The following is a 26,413-nucleotide window of genomic DNA, read 5'->3' on the forward strand; positions in this document are numbered from 1 at the left end:
ACCGACCTATAAGGCATATTACTAGATACCTAAGGAACAGTCAAACTCAAGTTGAAAGCAAACTGACAAAGCCATGCCAGCCTGAACTGGCAACAGTGTCAACAAAAGTGAGTTGAAGGCGAACCAGTAATATGAGTAATGATAAATCAAATTTTCAAGGAAATTTGTATGCAGTTGTAAGAGCACTGACACATCACATTCCACAGAGATCATTGGGTGTACCCCCTCAGTCTATTGACTTTAAAACTTTTGCCTAGTTTACATGTTTAAATTTGTGTTAAGGTCAGTTTGAGAGGAACCACTTATCATAAATTAATGATATTTGGCAAAAGCAGTGGCAAATATAGTTTCCATGGAAATAATTGACCCTGTCTCTCAGGCAATATTGACTTGATATAAAAACTTTTGTATACTAGTACTCAGTAGTAGTTTACATGTTAAAGTTTGTGATTGGGTCAGTTGAAGGGGAACCACTTAAAAGAGGGACGAAAGATACCGAGGGACAGTCAAACTCATAAATCGAAAATAAACTGACAACGGCATGGCTAAAAATGAAAAAGACAAACAGACAAATGATAGAACACATGACACAACATAGAAAACTAAAGAATAACGAATCCCACCAAAAAGTAGGGATGATCTCTTAATTTATGATATTTGTATGAAGCTGTTTTTGGATTTGCATATCTTGTAACCATGAAAAAGATTTGACCCTTATATATATAATTGCCTAGCGCCTTCAGTCATGGTTTATTGACTGATTATTTTGCAAATTTTATATGTTCAAGTATCACAATTTTAACTTTTGAATCTAACTATCAAAATTTCATAATAGAATGAATAGGAAGACATATATTATATCTTGGTATAAACAATATATTATCTCAGGCTTTCTTCAAAATACAACTGACATTGTTATTGTTATTGTGACGTCAATTACCTAAATCCCATCATTCTATTTGAAAAAAATTATGGGTTTATTTACAAGGTGAATGAAGAGCATTATATACCATTGTATACATTTGTACATTTTTGTCTCGCTAAACAGGGTAAAAAAGCGTGACATAGATATGCTGTTTCCAGTGGCGGCAACAATGTAATAGTTTGTCATTACGTCTAGTTTATGGTGAACCACAAGTGGTAGGTCAATCATATTTGGTAAGCAGTTGTCTAAGCAGTGGCACATCTCCTTTCCATGGAGATTATTTGGCTTTGACCCTCATTTATGGTCTATTGATCTTGAAACTTATGCTTATTTTACATGTATAAGTTTTTTAAGTGATTAGGTCAGTTGAAGGGGAACCATTAGTGGCAGGCCAATATTTAATAATTGGTATTCAGTTGTATAAGCATTAGCGCATCTCATGACTATGGAAAATATTTGGTCCCTCCCCCTCAGTCGTGGTCTATCGACTTAGACTTTTATTTAGTTTACATGTATTAGTTTGAGATTACATCAGTTTAGGATGAACTGCTAATTTTAAGTCAATGAAATTTGATATTCAAATTTATTGGCATTTGCAAGTGTTATTTTCATGGAGATTATATAGCCCCATCCCCTGAGGGGCCTCTTCATGGTTCATTGACTTATATATAAAAAAGAAGATATGGTATGATTGCCTATGAGACAACTATCCACAAAAGACCAAAATGGCACAGACATTTACAACTATAGGTCACCGTACAGCCTTCAACAATGAGCAAAGCCCATACCGCATAGTCAGCTATAATAGGCCCCGATAAGACAATGTAAAACAATTCAAACGAGAAAACAAACGGCCTTATTTATGTAAAAAAATGAATGAAAAACAAAAATGTAACACATAAACAAACGACAACCACTCGATTACAGGCTCCTGACTTGGGACAGGCACATACATAAATAATGTGGCGGGTTAAACATGTTAGCGGGATCCCCCCCCTCCCCCTAACCTGGGACAGTGGTATAACTTTTACATAGTTAACCAGTTAATGTTTGTGTTTTGGTTTGTTTAAACTTTAAAGGGATTGACTTATAAGAAGTCAATGATATTTGGAATGCAGTTGTAATAGTTGGTACATCTCATTTACATGGAGATTGTTTAGCCATGTATCTCAGTTATGGTTCGATTTGCTTGACTTTGAATTTTTGTCGAACTTATTGTACAGTATTGCTGTTTTAATTTCAACATTTGCCTTATCAAAATTACAAAAAAGCGAGACATATCTCTGTGATAACTGATTAATGTAAAAATTAGACACAAAATATGTGTAAAAATCTATAGAAACTGAACTTATTATGTTATGTGTAAGTTGTTTAAAATTTATGATAAAAAATGAAGGGGTCATTCTTTATATCTAAAAACAAGGGTACTTAAACAAGTGACAAAAACTTGGCCCAATAAAATTGATATTTGTGATGTTAACTAAATGAAAGTGACATTTTTTTCAGTGCAGAAGAGTTATTCCTAAAGACATGGCAATGAAAAAGTGTTACATAAAAATTTAACATGGGCTAGTTGCTGCCTATTAATGTTAAATAGGGTTATCTTTCTTTGAACATATAAGATTAATATAACGCCTTCCCACGAAAACTTTTAAGCATGACTGGCATCTTTTGTGAATTGTTAATGCAGTACTCTTGCTCTGGTAATGGCACCATTGGAAGAATTTATTAATATGTAAATTTTAAAGGTTATTTGTTGAATTCATGTTCATTGGTTTGAATAAAATATACATGCAATTGTATTTATATAAATAAATTTCTAAATGAAAATAGTGGGAACAACAGACTGGTTTTTATAAAAGTTTTGACTTGATACAAAATGTAACAAGATGCAGGATATTTGAATTTTGAGAAATACTAAATGCTAATTATTTGATTTAATCATTTTTCCCTTTTCAGGAAGAATATTTAGCTCTTGTAGCCAGACTAATACTTCATGTTAAAGAAATTAGTAAGTAATAATTACACTATTCAGTACATAGAAGTAATAAAGAAACTCTATAGCATTTCTATATTGAGATCAAATGACAGCACTTGATTGGTGCATATTCACTTCATAAAAAGATGTTCATTTTAACCTGAGCCACACTTTAGACCAGCAGGAGGTAGAATCTGGACATACATATATCATGTAATGTATTGCACATGTAACAACCAATTATCTGATTTTTAGTAGATTTATTTATATTTCAATAAAAATGACAAGTAAAAGTGAGTGAGTTGAGTAAAAGTGCTCTAAATTCTTCCAATGTTCTTAACCCTTTCACCGATAGCTGCCCAGACAGAAGCTACTCTGAGACGATGGCTTCCCTGGCTACTTTTACTCAAGTGGGAGGTCTTCATAATAAATGTCAATAAAAACTTGTTTGTAGTTATTTGTGTATTTATTTCATTCACTAACACCATGTTCACAGTTTTGTTTATGTTTTGATAATTTTTTCTTCTTAAAATATTCAAATTTTCAAATTTGAAGCATTATTTAGGTGAAATTCTCAAAATTCTGCTCTTTGACCCCAAATTATAATTTTTTAAACCAAAACGGCAAAATTTTGAAAAATTTTATGAGGCAGTACAAATTCTGAACACTGAACGATGTCCATTCCAAGTGTTTTGTACATAAAACGACATTTTATGTCAAAAAAGTATACTAGTTTGGCTTCAATTCTTCCATATTCTTTCAAAAAAAATGTTCCCTCATTTCAAATTCTCGTAAATTCCGTAAATTTCCTCTGATTTTGACACGGTTTTCAACAAACGGAAGCGCCATGTTTACACTTTCATCCGGGCATTCATCAAAGAAAGATAACTCATGTTTGCACTGTTTTGAGCGGGAAATATAAAAGATGTATTCTGATCCCGGTAAAACGGGACTCGTCGTCAGCTGTCTGAAGCGTGAATCCCGGTAAACCGGGACTCATCGGCGAAAGGGTTAAAATATGGCAATTTACAATATCAAAAAAACAAAAAGAATTAAGAAAAAAAATTTGTAAGGGTTCCACCAAACCCAGTGTCTCGCCTACTTTTGCTGTTAATCACAGACTCAACAAAAATGAGGAAAAACATCAATAAAAATTTCCCTCTCGATACTGTCTTTTGATTGAAAGAAGCTTCCAAGTTTGGTAAAAATCCAGGATAGTTTATGAATCTAATAAATGTTTTATAAACTTTAACTGCAGACTGTATGTAATGTTAACTGGAAGAAAAACTAAGTCCATTTATAAGTAAAATATGGAAAAAGTGGAATTTATTTTTGCAAAATTTACTTCTGAATAATATCTTATGATCATAAACTAGCTTCTGTCCAAGTTTGGTACAAATCAAGGAAAGTTTATGAAAGTTATTAAAATTTTAAAAACTTTAACCACAGAGTGAATGTAATGTTTCCTCGCAGAAAAACTAAGTCCATTTTATAAGTAAAATACAGAAAAAATGCAATTTTATTTTTACAAAAACTTAAAACACAGATTGAATATTTGTGGACGCCGCCGCCTATGCCGACGCCGACACCAATTTTGTCTAACTAAATTAGTCAGTTAATCCATCTTTAACTGTATCAGGATAAAGGTAAATTATTGTCATGTTAACATACAACTTTACTGATTAGCGATTAATGGATGCAGCACGAGCGATGGTGTCCTATACATATTAATGTCCTAACAAAAGCAGTTGCTTAGGTTTGCTAGCTATCTGGAAGTAGACTTGTGTTGAAGGCCGTACATTGACCTATAATGGTTTACTTTTATAAATTGTTATTAGGATGGAGAGTTGTCTCATTGCCACTCACACCACATCTTCCTATATCTATTGATATATATATTGTGTACAGTAAGTTGTGTCATGAGGATGTTGATACTAATTGTTATTACTGTTTAAACACATTTGACACAAACATCTAGGTTGTTGGATGGATGAAGAGTTTAGCAGTATATGATATATAGGAAATAGGTAAACTTTAGATGAATGGGAAATGGTTTTGTGCAGGAGAAAAGTATGCAATTAACCAAAAAGATAGATAACTTCTGTAGCAATAGTGTAGGAAAATTAATGTATATATTACAATAAATTAGTAAAGTTTTAAAGTGATAACTTCTATGCAATTTGCATTTTAAAGAAAATTCATTTGATACTTGAAACTGAAATTTTTTATGAAAATAACTTTTTAATTAAAAATCGTGACTCAACTTTGGAAGTAAAAGAGTGGGCACCGGATGGGCAAAATTTCTAGCTTGTCCACTCTGCCTAACCATAGGGGTGGGCATGCAATTTCTTTTGTTTAATCAAAAGACTTGCAAGTATAATCAATTGAAAAAAACCAAATATTTAAAGCATTTGTAATCAATATTTTTACAAAAAAAGAGATTATAGCTAGAGTGGGCTGTCCCCTGTGGGCAGGTGGAAGAAGCAAAATCCACACGGGCTGTTGTGTATATGTACATTTCTAAGTGTGTCTATTTACAGTCAGACTTGGGGTACTATTGTAATTGTAATCGTTAATCAGCTGTAATTGATTACAATTTTTCAAGTAATCATTGTAATCATTAATCAGCCAAACATCTGATTACATGTAATTTAATTTAATCAATTACTTTTCAAAATGCCCTGTAATCCTGATTACATTTTGATTACATTCTGATTACAATGAAAAAACTATGTTTATGGTCAATAAATGAACCTTTTTGTTATTCTTATTTAATAGATATCTAACAAGTTAAGATAGTTTGGTTTACTTTATCAAGCATGTAAATTGATTTGTATACTCTGAACAGTAAAAAATAAACTGTTACTATATTAAAAAGTCATCATTAGCCTAAGTAGGCCTTAGTAAAAAATTTGCAATTTCTAATTAAGTATAGCTGTAGGACAATATATATGATAAAAAATTAATCAGACATGTGAAAATTACTCTAATTAGCACAAACTAAATTAAAAGTTGGACAAATATCGTTTTTTTAAATAATTTTTGTATGTACTTAGACTTGACATGTAAAATGCATTGACTTATAGTACTTGTATTTTGTTTACAATTTGTTTAATCAATTCTATTAAATTTTTACATAATTTTTATCTGGTAACTTTATTTCATCAATAATTTTTCCATATATTAACTTCCAAAAACTGCACCTTGAAATACATATAAAGTCTGGAAGAGGTCAGAAGACTGACAGCAAACTCTTTATAAAGGCTTTAAGCCATATTCAATTGAAGTCAAAATAATTCAGAGATCAATGATAATAAAGTGTAATGGGTGACATAATGTTCATGTATGTCTGTAGTGAACTTTTTTGATTTATCAAATAGATGAAGTTGGAAGTTATCATTTTAAAATATATATAAAAAAATCCTTTCTAAAAAATACTATAGTTATATTAAATGTTTATTCATTCACATCATTCAAAATATTTTTGTTTTTTTCAATTCATTTACTTTGCTAATGTAATCATTAATTTAATCAGACACTTTCAGAAATGATGTAATCATTAATTTAATTTAATAGTACAAATGACAAAAAAAGTAATTGTAATTCAATTACATTGAAAGTAATGAACCCATCTCTGTTTACAGTACATATGTGTACTTATCTTAAATGCATTCATGTTGGGTTTATATGTGTAAATATATGAATGCAGGCATGTACAGTACATATACATATTGTATATATCTGAATACATATGCATGTTTCCACTTTACCACATAAGACCAATAACTGAAATAAGGATTTACTTGCATTTCTATCATGACAAGATATAATGATGACATTGTGAACTGTTCATAAGTCAAAAAGCTAAAAATAAGATAATGTATCTTCATTTGACATGATCTGACAATTTTCTTGAATAATGTCTGATGCATTGAGTATTCATATTTCTCATGTACTCTTCATTTCATAACAACAATTATCTAGATAAGAAACTGTTGATTCCAATGAAATATTCTATATACAGAGTCTCATATATGGACTGACACAAAGTTAAATATTGCTACTATCATGAAAATAGCGTTAGGTAGATATTTGATAGGAAAATTTTCTTTGAAATACTAAAATAAATATGTTTGTCAAATAATATATGGAAATAAAGATTGCTTCTTAAATTTTCACATTATGATAGAGAAAGAATGAAAATATGATATTCATAGGCATCAGAAGACACACATTATCAGAAAAAAACGTTTACTTAGCATTGTCCCATGAAACAAACTAAAAAAATTAAACTCTAGAAAAAATATCGCGAAATGCATGCAACTCTTCCAAATTTTGCATGAAAGTTCTATGACATGATATATCATTCAGTAATGGTTTACATGGCTTTCTTCATTTAGATTTGCATAGATATTTTGAAAAGAATACTATAAAATGAAATGTCCCAGGAGAAATTAGTTTGGAAACTTGAAATATTTCAGTTAAAAAAATAAAATTTTGACAGATAATTTATTAAACTGTAAGCACGATCGTTTTGTACTAAGTGTGCTTCAAAAAGTCAGATTATCAACTAAATTTAGCTACATATTCAATTCAAAACAATAGGTCTTAAACTTTCATGCCTTCACAAAACTTTTACGGTAAAAAACAGGAGTTAATTGCGTGAAGATTATTTTTCGTCTTTGAAAACTATATACAAAGTGGTCCAAGGACACAGTTATCGTCCTTTGGTTTTCGTTGTCTACGAATATAGTCCCTAGTGTAAACAGTGTATAACTTGCATGTCTTATTTGATACACTTTCCCAATTTATTTCTTGATATTAAATGCATGAAATATCAAGTAGGGGGATGTAATTACATGTAAAAAAAAATTGGGTGCTGAATCTTTATGTTAAGAAGTAAATTGGTCCAGTTCTAAAAGGTCAAATTTTAGCACGTCTGAAGCTGTCAAACTGAATTTTACACCCCCTTAACACAGAATTGTCAATATTTTGAGTTAGAGCTGGTAGAAGTTTCTATAATTTTGATATTATTTGTCTCACTGGTAGTACACTACACTGTAAAAATCTTTTTGAGAAAGAGCAGGTGCGATTTTTTTAATTTGAATTTATTGTCTAAAAGAAATGCACTACGAAATAACTGTGTTCTCGGGCCAAGTGCTTTAATGAGGCTCGAGGGTATAAAAATTTCAGAAAAAAATCAAACATTTGTTTTTCATTACAAATTTTATTTATTTCCTTTTGTAGTTGTTACTTTATCATATAGTACAAAAATCATTCAAAACAATCAATTCGTGTTGGCCCCAGATGACTTTCAAAATGTATACATCATTGAAAAAGTTCCAAATTATCTCCCTTTGGTGGAAAAATGCCATTTTTTGGCTCTAAAATTGAAATATCTTTTTCAACTCATCGGTGACCTATCTTTTTTAATATAATTTCCATATACGCTGTACTAACCCTAAATTTTTGTAAAATTTTAGCGATTTCTGTAATAAATTTCTTTTTTTTTATTTCGATATTACCTTTATTTCTCCTATTACTTCAACAGAAAAAAAACACCTTTACAAAAATGTATGCTTCTTTCGAAGGCAAATTGTGAGCGCAAATGAACGGTGACCCCACTTTTTAGCTCACCTGGCCCGAAGGGCCAAGTGAGCTTTTCCCATCACTTGGCGTCCGGCGTCTGTCGTCCGTCGTCGTCCGTCGTCCGGCGTTAACTTTTACAAAAATCTTCTCCTCTGAAACTACTGGGCCAAATTTAATTAAACTTGGCCACAACAATCATTAGGGTATCTAGTTTAAAAAATGTGTCCGGTGACCCGGTCAACCAACCAAGATGGCCACCACAGCTAAAAATAGAACATGGGGGTAAAATGCAGTTTTTGGCTTATAACTCAAAAACCAAAGCATTTAGAGCAAATCTGACATGGGGTTAAATTGTACATCAGGTCAAGATCTATCTGTCCTGAAATTTTCAGATGAATCGGACAACCTGTTGTTGGGTTGCTGCCCCTGAATTGGTAATTTTAAGGAAATTTTGCTGTTTTTGGTTATTATCTTGAATATTATTATAGATAGAGATAAACTGTAAACAGCAATAATGTTCAGGAAAGTAAGATTTACAAATAAGTCAACATGACCTCAATGGTCAGTTGACCCCTTTAGGAGTTATTGCCCTTAATAGTCAATTTTTAACCATTTTTCGTAAATCTTAGTAATCTTTTACAAAAATCTTCTCCTCTGAAACTACTGGGCCAAATTTAACCAAACTTGGCCACAATCATCATTGGGGTATCTAGTTTAAAAAATGTGTCCGGTGACTCATCTAACCAACCAAGATGGCCGCCACAGCTAAAAATAGAACATGGGGGTAAAATGCAGTTTTTGGCTTATAACTCAAAAACCAAAGCATTTAGAGCAAATCTGACACGGGGTTTAATTGTTCATCAGGTCAAGATCTATCTGTCCTGAAATTTTCAGATGAATCGGACAACACGTTGTTGGGATGCTACCCCTGAATTGGTAATTTTAAGGAAATTTTGCTGTTTTTGGTTATTATCTTGAATATTATTATAGATAGAGATAAACTGTAAACAGCAATAATGTTCAGCAAAGTAAGATTTACAAATAAGTCAACATGACCAAAATGGTCAGTTGACCCCTTAAGGAGTTATTGACCTTAATAGTCAATTTTTAACCATTTTTCGTAAATCTTAGTAATCTTTTAAAAAAATCTTCTCCTCTGAAACTTCTGGGCCAAATTTAACCAAACTTGGCCACAATCATCATTGGGGTATCTAGTTTAAGAAATGTGTCCGGTGACTCGTTGTCTTCCCGATTGTCCCACTTTTTGAAATTACAGGTAAAAAGGTAATGAAATTTTGTGGGACAATCGGGAATATGTTTGTGGGACAATTGGGAAGTTTAAATGTGGGACAATTGGGAACTGTTTTTATAGTGATTAATTTGTTTTTATAACGTGTTGCAGTTAATCAAAGGTTACTAATCAATATAACTTATAAAATATGAACAAAATAAGAACAAATAATAATATTTACATATTTTATTTTGCTCATAGTAGGTACATTTGAAGTATCATATAATATAATATGAAGTCTTTTAAAAAAAAAAAATTTTTAGTCTAAGATGCATATTTTTTTTAATATTTTTTATTGGCTTTGAACTAGCAGTCAGTACTGCTAGTACTCTCAGATATGTACTTAGTGTCTTTGTCGTGGTGATGTCCCAAGCCAGGAGCCTGTAAGTCAGTGGTTGTCGTTTGTAGCCGTGTAACATATTTGTTTTTCGTTCATTATTTTGTACATGAATTATGCCATTAGTTTTCTCGTTTTACATTAGTCATTTTGGGGCCTTTTGTGTAGATATGTGGTATGGGATTTGCTCATTGTTGAAGGCCGTATGGTGACCTATAGTTGTTAATTTCTGTGTCATTTGGTCTCTTTGGGAGAGTTGTCTCATTGACAATCATACCACATCTTCTTATTTCTTATGGAAGTCTCAGGCTCTTCTTTATAATTGGTGAAGAGTCCTGTTGACTGCAAAAACAATGGGAAAATTGGAAAAACAACCTTTAATAGTGATTCTTGGAAAGGCTGATCTGGAAAAATTCTAGACAGCAGCAAATTTAGACAAAATAGATTGGGGTACAAGAAATGATTTTACCAGAAGCATGTGCATCCCATATAAAAAAAAAATCAAATTTCTCAAATATGTATTTTTTCAATCAATTCTAACGAAGAAGTTGAAATAATAAGATTTGTGTTCTAAAAAAAAGAGAAAATTCCAAAATTGAAAAATTGACAGAATGGTCAAATTGACACAAAAAAGCAATGAAATTTTATAAAACTTTCTTATATTAACACCTACCTCTAGTTGTTTTTTTATACGACCGCAAAATTTGAAAAAAATTTCGTCGTATATTGCTATCACGTTGGCGTCGTCGTCGTCGTCCGAATACTTTTAGTTTTCGCACTCTAACTTTAGTAAAAGTGAATGGAAATCTATGAAATTTTAACACAAGGTTTATGACCACAAAAGGAAGGTTGGTATTGATTTTGGGAGTTTTGGTCCCAACATTTTAGGAATTAGGGGCCAAAAAGGGCCCAAATAAGCATTTTCTTGGTTTTCGCACTATAACTTTAGTTTAAGTTAATAGAAATCTATGAAATTTTGACACAAGGTTTATGACCACAAAAGAACGGTTGGGATTGATTTTGGGAGTTTTGGTTTCAACAGTTTAGGAATTAGGGGCCAAAAAAGGGCCCAAATAAGCATTATTCTTGGTTTTCGCACAATAACTTTAGTTTAAGTAAATAGAAATCAATGAAATTTAAACACAATGTTAATGACTACAAAAGGAAGGTTGGTATTGATTTTGGGAGTTTAGGTCCCAACAGTTTAGGAATTAGGGGCCAAAAAGGGACCCAAATAAGCATTTTTCTTGGTTTTCGCACCATAACGTTAGTATAAGTAAATAGAAATCTATGAAATTTAAACACAAGGTTTATGACCATAAAAGGAAGGTTGGTATTGATTTTGGGAGTTTTGGTCCCAACAGAATAAGGGGCCCAAAGGGTCCAAAATTAAACTTTGTTTGATTTCATCAAAATTAAATAATTGGGGTTCTTTGATATGCCGAATCTAACTGTCATGACTGTGTATGTAGATTCTTAACTTTTGGTCCCGTTTTCAAATTGGTCTACATTAAGGTCCAAAGGGTCCAAAATTAAACTTAGTTTGATTTTGACAAAAAATGTCTCAGTTAGGTTCTTTGATATGCTGAATCTAAAAATGTACTTAGATTCTTGATTATTGGCCTAGTTTTCAAGTTGGTCCAAATCGGGGTCCAAAATTAAACTTTGTTTGATTTCATCAAAAATTGAATAAATGGGGTTCTTTGATATACCAAATCTAACTGTGTATGTAGATTCTTCATTTTTAGCTCACCTGGCCCGAAGGGCCAAGTGAGCTTTTCTCATCACTTGGCGTCCGGCGTCCGTCGTCCGTCGTCCGTCGTCGTCGTCCGTCGTTAACTTTTACAAAAATCTTCTCCTCTGAAACTACTGGACCAAATTAAACCAAACTTGGCCACAATCATTATTGGGGTATCTAGTTTAAAAATTGTGTCCGGTGACCCGCCCAACCAACCAAGATGGCCGCCATGGCTAAAAATAGAACATAGGGGTAAAATGCAGTTTTTGGCTTATAACTCAAAAACCAAAGCATTTAGAGCAAATCTGACATGGGGTAAAATTGTTTATCAGGTCAAGATCTATCTGCCCTGAAATTTTCAGATGAATCGGACAACCCGTTGATAGGTTGCTGCCCCTGAATTGGTAATTTTGAGAAAATTTTGCTGTTTTTGGTTATTATCTTGAATATTATTATAGATAGAGATAAACTGTGAACAGCAAAAATGTTCAACAAAGTAAGATCTACAAATAAGTCAACATGACCAAAATGGTCTGTTGACCCCTTTAGAAGTTATTGCCCTTTATAGTCAATTTTTAACCATTTTTCGTAAATCTTAATTATCTTTTACAAAAATCTTCTCCTCTGAAACTACTGGACCAAATTAAACCAAACTTGGCCACAATCATCATTGGGGTATCTAGTTTAAAAATTGTGTTTGGTGATCCGGCCAACCAACCAAGATGGCCGCCATGGCTAAAAATAGAACATAGGGGTAAAACGCAGTTTTTGGCTTATCACTCAAAAACCGAAGCATTTAGAGCAAATCTGACATGTAGTAAAATTGTTTATCAGGTCAAGATCTATCTGCCCTGAAATTTTGAGATGAATTGGACAACTCGTTGATAGGTTGCTGCCCCTGATTGGTAATTTTAAGTAAATTTTGCTGTTTTTGGTTATTATCTTGAATATTATTATAGATAGAGATAAACTGTAAACAGCAAAAATGTTCAGCTAAGTAAGATCTACAAATAAGTCAACATGACCAAAATGGTCTGTTGACCCCTTTAGGAGTTATTGCCCTTTATAGTCAATTTTTAACCATTTTTCGTAAATCTTAGTTATCTTTTACAAAAATCTTCTCCTCTGAAACTACTGGACCAAATTAAACCAAACTTGGCCACAATCATCATTGGGGTATCTAGTTTAAAAATTGTGTCCGGTGACCCGGCCAACCAATCAAGATGGCCGCCATGGCTAAAAATAGAACATAGGGGTAAAATGCAGTTTTTGGCTTATCACTCAAAAACTAAAACATTTAGAGCAAATCTGACATGTGGTAAAATTGCTTATCAGGTCAAAATCTATCTGCAACAACAAAAGAAAGAGAGTTTTTAACGACCTCAGCTGGCTATACAACCCTTGCACAATCAACTGAATTTTGCAGAAATCATTAATAGGATAGATTGCCCTTATATGATAATTTTTTATTACCTTTTTGGTTTTTTTGGCAAAGTGGGGGGGGGGGGGTTGCGCAACAACAAAACTACTTCACAACTTTCTCATTACTTTGCATTTCTTGTTAGATAAATTTTACAAAAATTCTCCCCTGAAACAACTGTTGAATTTAAACAAACTTGGTTTAAATCACCACTAGGATATCCAGGGACCACTGTGTATGATGACCCTGCCTGCCCACATGGCTGAAATAAAACATAGGTTTCAAATGCACTTTTTAGTATCTAAACGACAGTACAACAGTTGCGTTTATCATGCAACAATTGTAAATAAAAATATCAGGTGAGCGACACAGGGTCCTTGGACCCTCTAGTTGGTCCTGTTTTCAAATTGTTCTACACTAAAGTCCAAAGGGTCCAACATTAAACTTAGTCTGATTTTAACAAAAATTGAAATCTTGGGGTTCTTTGATATGCTGAATCCAAAAATGTACTTAGATTTTTTATTATGGGCCCAGTTTTCAAGTTGGTCCAAATCAGGATCTAAAATTATTATATAAAGTATTGTGCAATAGCAAGTCTTTTCAATTGCACAGTATTGCGCAATGGCAAGAAATATCTAATTGCACAATATTGTGAAATAGCAAATTTTTTTTTAATTAGAGTTATCTTTCTTTGTCCAGAATAGTAAGCAAGAAATATCTAATTGCAAAATATTGTGCAATAGCAAAATTTTTTTTTAATTGGAGTTATCTTTCTTTGTCCAGAATCAACTTAAATCTTTGTTATATACAATATACAATGTATATTCACTTTTTACTACCAACTGATAAATTAAAATAATCTTTACCATTCAGTGGTAACAAGCAGTTTTTTTACATCTTAATATTTTATGATGTATTTAAATGAGTAGTTATTGTTGCAAACTCCATTCGAAATTTTAAATGAGATTAGTTTTGGAATAAGGGAAAGGGGGATGTGATTAAAAAAATTGGGTTCAATTTTTCTCATTTGAAATTTCATAAATAAAAAAGAAAATTTCTTCAAACATTTTTTTGAGAGGATTAATATTCAACAGCAAAGTGAATTGCTCTAAGAGAAAACAAAAATTTTAAGTTCATTAGAACACATTCATTCTGTGTCAGAAACCTATGCTGTGTCAACTATTTAATCACAATCCAAATTTAGAGCTGAATCCAGCTTGAATGTTGTGTCCATACTTGCCCCAACCGTTCAGGGTTCAACCTCTGCGGTCGTATAAAGCTACGCCCTGCGGAGCATCTGGTTTTAGTTAGATCTATTCAGATTGGTCCACTCTATCTTTATTGAAAGTATGAAAAAAAAATTTAAGTTTAATTGTGAAACTGTGATTTTTTTCATGATAATAGCCCAAAAATAGATAACATTTGATGAAAACTGAGAAAATCATCAGAATTGGGTACTTTCAAATGGCTGTAGCAAAAATAAGTGCACCACCATATGATTTTCGTCACCAATTATTTTTCTAGAGTCATATAAAACCCAAAAATCAGGTTCAGAAAAAAGTTTAATTCAAGACCTTTAAAGATCTATTTCATAAATCAGAAATATTATATTTTTTTAATCAAAAGTGTATCAATCTAATGATTTAAAAAACATTTTTTTTATACTTTTATAAAATTAATATTAAATGTGCAATTATTAATTCTTGTTTATTTAGCAAAACAAACAACAGTTACCTTGTTTTTCTAAGAACATTTTACTACATAAAATAATGTGGGACAATCAGAACTTTTCATGTGGGACAATCAGAACTCTAAAATTTTAAAAAGTGGGATCATCGGGAATAAACCGGTGACTCATCTAACCAACCAAGATGGCTGCCACAGCTAAAAATAGAACATAGGGGTAAAATGCAGTTTTTGGCTTATAACTCAAAAACCAAAGCATTTAGAGCAAATCTGACATGAAGTTAACTTATTTATCAGGTCTAAATCTACCTGCCCTGAAATTTTCAGATGAATCGGACAACCCGTTGTTGGGAGCTGCCCCTGAACTGTTAATTTTAAGGAAATTTTGCTGTTTTTGGTTATTATCTTGAATATTATTAGCTCACCTGGCCTAAAAGGCCAAGTGAGCTTTTCTCATCACTTGGCGTCCGGCGTCCGGCGTCGTCCGGCGTCGTCCGTCGTCCGTCGTCCGTCGTCGTCGTTAACTTTTACAAAAATCTTCTCCTCTGAAACTACTGGGCCAAATTAAACCAAACTTGGCCACAATCATCATTGGAGTATCTAGTTTAAAAAATGTGTCCGGTGACCCGGCCAACCATCCAAGATGGCCGCCATGGCTAAAAATAGAACATAGGGGTAAAATGCAGTTTTTGGCTTATAACTCAAAAACCAAAGCATTTAGAGCAAATCTGACAGGGGTAGAATTGTTAAACAGGTGAAGATCTATCTGCCCTGAAATTTTCAGATGAATCGGATAACCCGTTGTTGGGTTGCTGCCCCTGAATTAGCAATTTTAAGGAAATTTTGCTGTTTTTGGTTATTATCTTGAATATTATTATAGATAGAGATAAACAGTAAACAGCAATAATGTTTAGCAAAGTAAGATTTACAAATAAGTCAACATGACTGAAATGGTCAGTTGACCCCTTTAGGAGTTATTGCCCTTTATAGTCAATTTTTAACCATTTTTCATAAATCTTAGTAATATTTTACAAAAATCTTCTCCTCTGAAACTACTGGGCCAAATTAATCCAAACTTGGCCACAATCATCTTTTGGGTTAGTAGTTTGAAAAATGTGTCCGGTGACCCGGCCATCAAACCAAGATGGCCGCCATGGCTAAAAATAGAACATGGGGTAAAATGCAGTTTTTGGCTTATAACTCAAAACCCAAAGCATTTAGAGCAAATCTGACATTGGTAAAATTGTTTATCAGGTCAACATTTATCTGCTCTGAAATTTTTAGATGAATCTGACAATCCGTTGTTGGGTTGCTGACCCTGAATTGTTAGTTTTAAGGAAATTTTGCTGTTTTTGGTCATTATGTTGAACATTATTATTGATAGAGATAAACTGTAAACAACAATAATGTTCAGCAAAGTAAGATTTACAAATAAGTCTACATGACCGAAATGGTCAATTGACCCCCTTAGGAGTTATTGTTCTTTATAGTCAATTTTTAACAATTTTCATAAATTTTTACTAACATTTTCCACTGAAACTAATGGGCCAAGTTCATTATAGATAGAGATAATTTTAAGCAGCAAGAATGTTCAGTAAAGTAAGATGTACAAACACATCACCATCACCAAAACACAATTTTGTCATGAATCCATCTGCTTCCTTTAATATTCACATAGACCAAGGTGAGCGACACAGGCTCTTTAGAGCCTCTAGTTATAGATAGAGATAAACTGTAAAAAACAATACATGTTGGCAAAGTAAGATCTACAAATAGGTCAACATGACCAAAATTGTCAGTTGACCCCTTTAGGAGTTATTGCCCTTTATAGTCATGTTTTAACCATTTTTTCATAAATCTTAGTAATCTTTTACAAAAATCTTCTCCTCTGAAACTACTGGGCCAAGTAAATTATAGATAGAGATAATTGTAAGCAGCTAGAATGTTCAGTAAATTAAGATGGTTTGGCGGGTCACCGGACACAATTTTTAAACTAGATACCCTCATAATGATTTTGGCCATGTTTGGTTAAATTTGGCCAAGCAGTTTCAGAGGAGAAGATTTTTGTAAAAGTTAACGACGACGGACGACGGACGCCAAACACCAAGTGATGAGAAAAGCTCACTTGGCCCTTCCGGCCAGGTAAGCTAAAAAAAGTGTGAAAAACTGATTATATGAATTTTCTAAGTCCAAGGATTATAACTCTGCATGAAATCATTAGACCAGAATTTTTTTTTTAACTTGAACTATAACTTTTCATGATAAAACTATATTCCAATTATCAAATCAAGTATTCAAGAATGCCAAAAAAGTTTTTTAATGCATCATGATCATTTCAAGTGATATCTATAAATAAACAGGGATTGACTTTGCTGAGAGGGATAACTGCACAGTCTCTGGACTCATTGTTATTTTATTGTTGGCTTTCAGGTTTGATATTAATAGCTCTGAGCTCATTTGATAATGTTTAGGTGCACCAGGCTCCACACTTCAATCATAGAGCTCCTGTATCTGTAAAGACCAAGGCTTGAAAGGAACCATGGACCTCCCATTATTACCATTAGCTATTCTGTTGAATAAGTTTTTAACAGTCTTGATTTTAGCAGCTATCAAACTCAAGACATTTTTGCTAGGGTTTGTATAAGAATTACTGTGTCAGTGATATCGTTTGCCTTAAATTAGTGGAGAATAAAGGCTTTTTCCCCTGGAGAAGAATCCCAATTTTGAAAAAAAATGGCTTAAAATTATTCCCAAAAAGACCACTTTTTTCCCAAACAGAGCAGTCTCAGTAGTCATTGTGCATGAATTCAAACTGAAAAACACTCATTTATACATTTTTCATGCCTAAAATAACTGTATGTACAGATATGATGATCTAACTATGTATCATTACTGACAAAAAGGAGTCTCATTCCAAAGCAGGACTTGACTCTTGAAAGGGGTCTGTCTGTAAAAAGAAGTTTCAGTCAAATTCATGGTTTATTCTAAATTTCCCAATTTGATGAAAATTGTGCATATTTTCCCAATAAAAAAGGGTAGAGGTAGTTTTGAAAAAAGTCAACAATATCACTGTGTGTGTTGAGCTTTTCATTATTCTTTAAATGCTTAATGTTTACAATTTACGAAAATACTATCTCTCTTATATAAAAGGCTATTAATAATTTGTACCATTTTGTCTCGATAAAATACCATTTACAATCTCATTACAATACAAATATGCCCCAGATTTTAAAGTAAAACAAATATGCCTCAGATTTTAAAGTAAAACAAACCAAAACAATAATTTATTTTGCATAGAAAGTACATTGCCTGAAGATGAGGATTTTAATGAGAATCAATGCAATCTATCTACAGCTGTAGGACGTATCTACTAAATAACAAATCATTTTCTTTATTACTCCATGTAAAGACAAACATCTGCTATTCAAACAGTTTTAATACAACTAGATTATACCAGCTTGTTATTGAACATTGCAGTAAAATACAAATTTGGTCATTTAACTCTTAGTTCTGACACCTAACAGTATACATGTACCTAACTTTGAGTTTCAAAGAATATTGTTTTAAAGAATGATTGCAACTACGCAAAGCCATCTCAACATGCAAAAGTACTTTAATTTTTGTACATAAATTAGGTTGTTACTTTTCTCATTTGAATTGTTTTACATTGTCATTTCAGGGGCCTTTTATAGCTGACTATGCGGTATGGGTTTTGCTCATTGTTGAAGGCTGTACGGTCACCTATAGTTGTTAATTGCTGTGTTATTTTCGTCTCTTGTGGAGAGTTGTCTTATTGGCTATCATACCACATCTTCTTTTTTTATATTTATCTGCTGCTTTGAAATCATGTTGTTTTAGTATAATCCTAAGATACACTAATATACTAGTATGTGGTTGTACTTTATAGAAATTTGTATACAGAATTGTAAGAAATAGAATGAGCTATGATTATGTGCAATGCTCAAAATAACTGTATAATATTTCATGTAAGAAATACTGAATCTCTTCAGACAATGGCTAGGTCCTCCGGATAGTTTAAACAAGATGGAATGAAGGTTAAGCTTAAGACCACAATTGTTTTTACAGGGCATCAAACATGAAATAAATTCACCTGCTTAAACTCATGTTTCTGAACACTATTTTCTAATAAAGTATATATGGCCCAGCATAATGTATGGCTGCTTTCTCTCTTGTGAGCATTGTGAACATCCAAAGGAAAGGCTAATTTACACCCTACTTTCACATGTTTCATTTATTTCATATATAGGACCACTTGAATAGAAAACATTTAAAGAACCAGGTGCTCCGCAGGGCGCAGCTTTATACGACCCAAGTGGTTGAACCCTGAACAGTTGGGGCAAATTTGGTCACAATATTCAAGCTTGATTCTGTCTGAATTTGGATTGTGATCAAATTTTTGACATAATATAGGTTTTTGTCACAAAATTAATGTGGTCAAATATCTCACAAATCTATTGCACAATACTGTGCAATTGAAGATTTTTTCTTGAAACTTTTCAAAATTCTAAATTTGAAAAATTTTGAAAAAAAGGAAGCCCTTCAAAAAATGGTAAACAAAAAATCCCCCTTCCCCCAACTTTTTGAAACCCTCTTGAAGCAATAACCCTTAAACTCTATCCCATGCTTTCCATTGCAGTATTGAACTTTGTAGTACAATATCAGAGTTATTGTCATGATTGTTTGGAAACTAGAAACATGCTTCTTTTTGGCCCCTAATTCCTACATATTTTGGGCAATTAACCCAAACCTTAATCCCAGCCTCCCCTTTAATATATGGTACATTGTGGTACAATTTCAGAGAGATCCATACAATTACACATAAGTTATTGCCTTGAAACTAGAAAAATGCTTGTTTTGACCCCTTTTTGGCCCCATAACCCCTAAAATGAATCCAAACCTTCTACTTGTGGTTTTAAACATTGCGGTATGATTTCAGACAATTGAAATACTTCTACACAAGTTATTATCCTGAAACTAGAAAAATGCTTGTTTAGGGCCCCTTTTGGGCCCCTAATTCCTAATCGGTTGGGACCATCATTCCAAAAATCAATCCCAACATTCCTTTTGTGGTATTGAACCTTCTGAAAAAATTTCATGAAGATCTATTCACTTAAACTAAAGTTATTATCCGGAAAACAATGTGTCTTCTGATGACGACGACGCAGACGACAACATCATACCTTTATACGATCCCGAAATTTTTTGGGGTCGCATAATAATCTGGATGAAACACCACATAAAATACTTTGGAACTACTTTATTCGTAGACCATGAACAAAGGGAGTTTATTGTCATCTAAGACCATATATGATATTCCTGACAACAGATACCAAAGGGATATTTATTAACTCATAATAGAAAACAAACTGACAAAAAAAAACTTTAAAATCAGTACACAAACCACAACATAGAAAATTAGACTGAGCTACAAAAACCCAGGGGTGTTCTTAGGTTCTCAAGAAGGGTGTCCAGATCCTGCAACATGTACAATGTATTTGTTCCAGTCTGAAACTTCCAGATGAAATCAATTTGTTTTTTTAATTAGTCTGTATTTTCCATGTGGTAGTCAGGTCAGTATTTAAAAGAAGTTTGTTCAAATGTTTCAGTTTGTGTGTAGAAAATGAGAAAATGCTTTGGTGACTTGTAAGCTATGAAGTGATTTTTTTAAACCTTAAATAATTTATACGTGTCTGTTTTGGAAAAGATTAGTCCATACAAGAAGCCAAAAATATTAAGAGTCTATATTGTTGGTACTTTTATAGAGCTTTAGTTAAAAATGTTAAGTGCAAACAACAAAAATGAAGAGTTAACAAATAAGGAAATATGAACTTTGATTACTAAATTCTTTTTTGAATGAAGGAAGAAATGTTGTTTTTCCTTCATATAATTATTTTATATGAACGTGATGTTTATTGATAGATTTAAAAAGAATCTTTTAAACTCCTTATTGGTGATAGGTCCAATATTAATGTTTTTCACATTTCATTTAATGAATATTTTCCATTTACCTATAGATATTGTAACTTGAGAAAAAGTAGAGCATATTTTATCCATATGACTTTGTAAGAAAAACAAGAAGACATTAATTCCAAACTAACTTTAATAATACAATTGGAGAGGAAAGATACCATTGAGTAATAAAACTACAAGATTAAGAAGATTGGTTAATATGACAGTAGGCTATTTTTCAATTTATACGTTTTGTCATTCTTTTCATAGCTTCCTATAGAGAATTTGTTTTGCTCATTGTTAATGGCCATACAGTGCTCTTCAGTAATTTTAATGTTCCTGGCATTTGGCCTCTTGTGGATAGTTGTCTCATCAGCAATAATACCAATACACTTACCACTACTACCATTGGACATGGGGTTGTCAACTGAAACCTTGTTTTTGACCTTGACCTTTGACCTATGAAGTTGTACATAAATTATGACACATCATCTGGGGTTGGTTAATACACATGTCAAGTATAAACTTTGAAATCATAACGGTTCCCAAGATATAGAGCGGACAGGATCTTTACCATAGGACATAGGGTTGTCAACTAAAACCTAAGTTTTTTACCATGACCTTTGACCTAGAAAAGTTGTACATACATATATATATTAATGACACACACTCTGGTGATGGTTGATATATATGTTGAGTATAAACTTTGATATCATTAAAGTTCTCTAGATATAGAGCGGCCACAATTTGTTACGGACGGCCTGACGGATGGATGTACAGACGGACGGACGGACAGACAGGCTGATCACTACAGGGCAGGGCCCTAATAAAAGTCAAGCTTTCAATGGATTGCTGTCTCTTGATATATTAAATCAATGTAATCTTTCAATCATTTAAATAACAATCTTCCAGGTTTATATTGGTCCCCAAATAATTTTACTGACAAAACCAATTCTAATAATTACAATATATGATTTCACCACAAATATCTGTGGACTTGAAAAGTGAAGTCTGGTAAAGGAAGCCAATGATAAATCAATATCAATATATTAGACAGCTTAATTGAATATAGAGTAACCATCTATGAGACAAATAATATCTCAAGGCTACCATTGAATGGTTTGACATCAACACTTTCAGGTGAGGATATAAAATAGTTCCTTTTGTATCCATTCACTAATGATGTATTTTTTCTTGCTTCCATTACTCAGATTATTTTTTGTATAAACAATTTTTTATTCAAATTAAAATAAATAAAATAAATTGGATTTTGCAATAGGCTAAACCTATGTAAGAATGTTATACAATATAACACTTACACAAATATAATGACGAAATAACATTATTCACGTTAAAACAAATTTCATAGTTGGATGACTGTCTTCAGTTATTACTTTACTCATTTGCATGAAAAAGAATCAATACTATTCATTCATATGCTTTGATACAACTAATGACGGTCAGATATGAATAAAGTGACACAACGTCAGATATTGCTACCATTTAGTGTAACAGAAAAATGACATTAAATTGGAAATGTGAACTATCTAATATTTTCTTTTTTCCTTGTTGGGTTAATGCAAAGTATAACACACAAGTGTAAATGAGGTGAGATTCCAATCCAATATGATATTCTAATTAAAATAGGATATTAAATTTTAATGTCATTAATTTTGCGGTTTTTGAGGGAATATTTCACCATCATATATATCTTGTGGTACAAGAGACAAAACAATGGCTTATTGTATGATACTGAAGTTTTCTTAATTTTTGATGGACTTACATTTTCTGTAATATGTGCATCATTTCGTTTGGTTGAAAGCAGGATATTTACAGTAAGCGCAGGAAGGAACATGCAAATGCAGTTCATGTCACCCCTAGCCTATAACTCTTGTTGCGACGTCAAATAATGTTAACAGACAACCTTGCATTAATCTGTATTTTTTTTGTAGATAACCTATAATCTTAATACAATTTGGTGTACCAATTACAGCTTTTAAGGGGGTTCGCGGGTCTAAATCATTTATATAGGATTTCTCTATATTTTTCTATAAATGAACTTTATCTTATAGTTAATAAAAAAATAAAATAAACTAGAGGCTCTAAAGAGCCTGTGTCGCTCACCTTGGACTATGTGAATATTAAACAAAGGACGCAGATGGATTCATGACAAAATTGTGTACCAAGATGGCCGCCATGGCTAAAAATAGAACATAGGGGTAAAACGCAGTTTTTGGCTTATCACTCAAAAACCGAAGCATTTAGAGCAAATCTGACATGTAGTAAAATTGTTTATCAGGTCAAGATCTATCTGCCCTGAAATTTTGAGATGAATCGGACAACCTTTTGTTGGGTTGCTGCCCCTGAATTGGTAATTTTAAGGAAATTTTGCTGTTTTTTCCTCTGAAACTACTGGGCCAAATTCCACCATGGTTAAAAATAGTACATAGGGGCGAAATGTAGATTTTGGTCTATATCTCTGAAACCGAAGCATTTACAGCAAATCTGACATGGGGTTATTTGTTTATCAGGTCAAAATCTAACTGCTCTGAAATTTTCAGACAAAACAGACAACCTGTTGTTGGGTTGCTGTCCCAGAATTAGTAATTTTTATTTTTAAGGGAATTTTGCAGTTTTTGGTTATAATATCTTGAATATTATAATAGATAGAGATAAACTGTAAACAGCAATAATGTTCAGCAAAGTAAGATCTACAAATAAGTCAACATGATCAAAATTGTGAGTTTACCCCTTAAGGAGTTATTGCCCTTTATGGTCATTTTTAACCGGTTTTTTGTGACAAAAATGTCGGTTATTGATTTGGGGATGTACGGCGGGCGGCCGGGCGGCAATCAAATGTTGTCCGTGCATTAACTCATGAACCGTTCAACCAAAGCTTTTAAAATTTTAATATGTTATAACTGACAACTATACAAAGGTCAAGTTTAATAATGGCGATTTTGACTTTTACCGTACAGGAGTTATGGTTCTTGAAAGATTGAAAAATGGAGTTTCCAGTCGTGTCCGTGTATTTACGCATGAACTGTTCTACCAAAGCTTCTCAAATTTTAATATGTTGTTACTAATGACTGAATGGAGGTCAAGTTCAATAATGCTGATTTTGACTTTTACCGTTCAGGAGTTATGGTTCTTGAAAGATTAAAAAATGGTGTTTCCAGTCATGTCCGTGCATTTTCTCATAAATCATTTAACCAAAGCTTTTGAAATTTTAATATGTTGTTACTGATGACAAAATAGAGGTTAAGTTCAATAATGACGATTTTGACTTTTACCGTTCAGGAGTTATGGTTCTTGAAAGATCGTAAAATGGCGTTTCCATTCACGTTCTTGCATTTACTCATGAACCTTTCAATCTAAGCTTTTCTAATTTTAATATGTTGATACTGATGACAAAATGGAGGTCAAATTTGATATTGACGATTTTCACTTTCACCATTCATCAGTAATGGTTCTTGTGATATTGCCAGGACACAAATAAATGTTAATAAATCCGGTTTGCTGTCGTTGTGACAGCCTCTTGTTTAACAATTTTCATAAATTTTTGTAAATTTTTGTAAATTTTTAGAATACATTTTTCACTGTAATTACTGAGCCAAGTTCATTATAGATAGAGTTATTGTAGCAAGAAGAATGTCCAGTAAAGTAAGATCCACAAACACATCATGATCACCAAAACACAATTTTGTCGAGAATTTATCTGTGTCCATTGTTTAATATGCACATAGACCAAGGTGAGCAACACAGGCTCTTGAGAGCCTCTAGTTCTTCATGCTTGAAGACATTGATTTGAAAATTGTTATATATTTTTAACATGGCAAGTTACAGATCAAGTTCAAATTTTTTTCCAGTGTGATGATTTTTGTGTGCCAATTTACTGTGAAATGCAAGCCTCCTGAAAACCCATATATTTATTTGCTCAAATGTAAGTTTACTTGGGATAAAATGTTTAAAGACAAAAAAATAATTTTATCATGTGACTGACAATGCCTGAAGGCATCGATCAGCCTGCCTACAGTGATGCCTTGAGGCATCATCCGGCCCATGATCGGCAATGCTTTTAGGCATGGTTTGCCTTGAAAGGGTTAAACTTAGAAAAGTTCCTTGAATAATCAGTTTTCAACAATTTTTTCGTCATGATGCTTGAAGATATTTGACTTGATTTTTGTTAATTTTTTACACCATGACAAGTTATAGATCAAGTTAGAATTTTGTTCCAATACAATGAATTTTTAACTGGAAGGGAATATGTATTGCCATGCAGTACTTACAGAATAGAATACTTGTTGATACTGTTTTAAGTACTGTGGATTCAATTATTTTTGTGGGTACAAATTTTTTGCTAATTTAGAAAAGATTTGCTATTTCGTGGAGTTTCGATTTCGTGGTTTTTTCCAAAGCCATTAGAAAATTTGTAATTTGTAGAATATTTGAATTCGTGGATCACCTGTAACCATGAAACACAAGAAAATTAGTCTCCAAAGGATAATAATGAATCTACAGTAACTTTTAAAATCATTACACTTTTAAACTGTTACTTTTCATAACAAGTTCTTGAACTTTTTTGAAAGGAAACTTCATGAAATAAATGCAAAGAAACCATCAATACAAGTTGTTGATGCCAAGAATAATTTTTATAGTTAAAAAAAAGGACCAAGACTCTCAAGTCATCCAAAATGTATTTTCTTGGTACTTGATGATATACTGAGTACAATTTTAGGAACGGAGGCTAGGTTTCCACATTGAATGTAGATGATTGAAACCTATGGGACAATATTCCTTATGTCTTCTCTGTTAATAATGGCAGAAGTCTCTCCCTCTAATAGTCTCAGTAAGTTTCTGTGCAATGCTACTAGAATTGATGAGTTATTACTAGCACAGCTTTGTCAAATATGGTTTCCCACTAGGGAAGGATTGATGATAAGATTATTTATTTCTTAATTACCACAGAAAATGATGGAGAAAATCTCATGGCTTCATTAGAATATAACCACCTTAGACCAAGTAAATAATTGATTATTGTGATCATCATTTATTTAGATTGTGATGGATGCTGTCCTATAAATGTGTCATGTATAACATTTATAACTAGTAGCAGTTTAGTTATTCATCACAAATATTTGAAAATTTGCTGTGTTTTTCTTACTTAAGTTTTCCCTCATCTTTAGTCTTCTTGTGTCATTGTGGTCGAAGTTTTTGTCTTTATTATTTTAGCCCTTTAAAAAATCTTCGTTACATAATTACCTGAGTGTTTCTTATGGCATCTTGTTTGTAAATTTTTTCCAGGAATTTCATCCAATAACAAATATGGTGAATGTTGCTTAAAATGGATTAGCATATGTTTTGTTAAATATTTGAAAGAAAAAAAATATGAGATAAAGAGAACAAAATAGCTCAAGGCAATCAGAATGTGTCATATGTATATAAAAATAAGAAGATGTGGTATGATTGCCAATGTGAC

The 26,413-nt window shown here is 32.4% G+C and overlaps 1 protein-coding gene across 4 annotated transcripts in view; it reads left to right on the plus strand.

Moving 5' to 3' along the window:
• Window positions 1–26,413, plus strand: part of LOC139527666 (mediator of RNA polymerase II transcription subunit 15-like) — a 114,385-nt gene that overhangs the window by 7,810 nt on the left and 80,162 nt on the right. For all 4 annotated transcript variants that reach the window (XM_071323230.1, XM_071323231.1, XM_071323232.1 and 1 more), the window contains exon 3: window positions 2,885–2,936. In XM_071323230.1, the coding sequence (XP_071179331.1) occupies window positions 2,885–2,936 (52 nt within the window). The remainder of the gene's footprint in view (window positions 1–2,884; window positions 2,937–26,413) is intronic.

Source organism: Mytilus edulis, chromosome 6 (assembly GCF_963676685.1).
Source record: "Mytilus edulis chromosome 6, xbMytEdul2.2, whole genome shotgun sequence".
Lineage (NCBI taxonomy): Eukaryota > Metazoa > Mollusca > Bivalvia > Mytilida > Mytilidae > Mytilus > Mytilus edulis.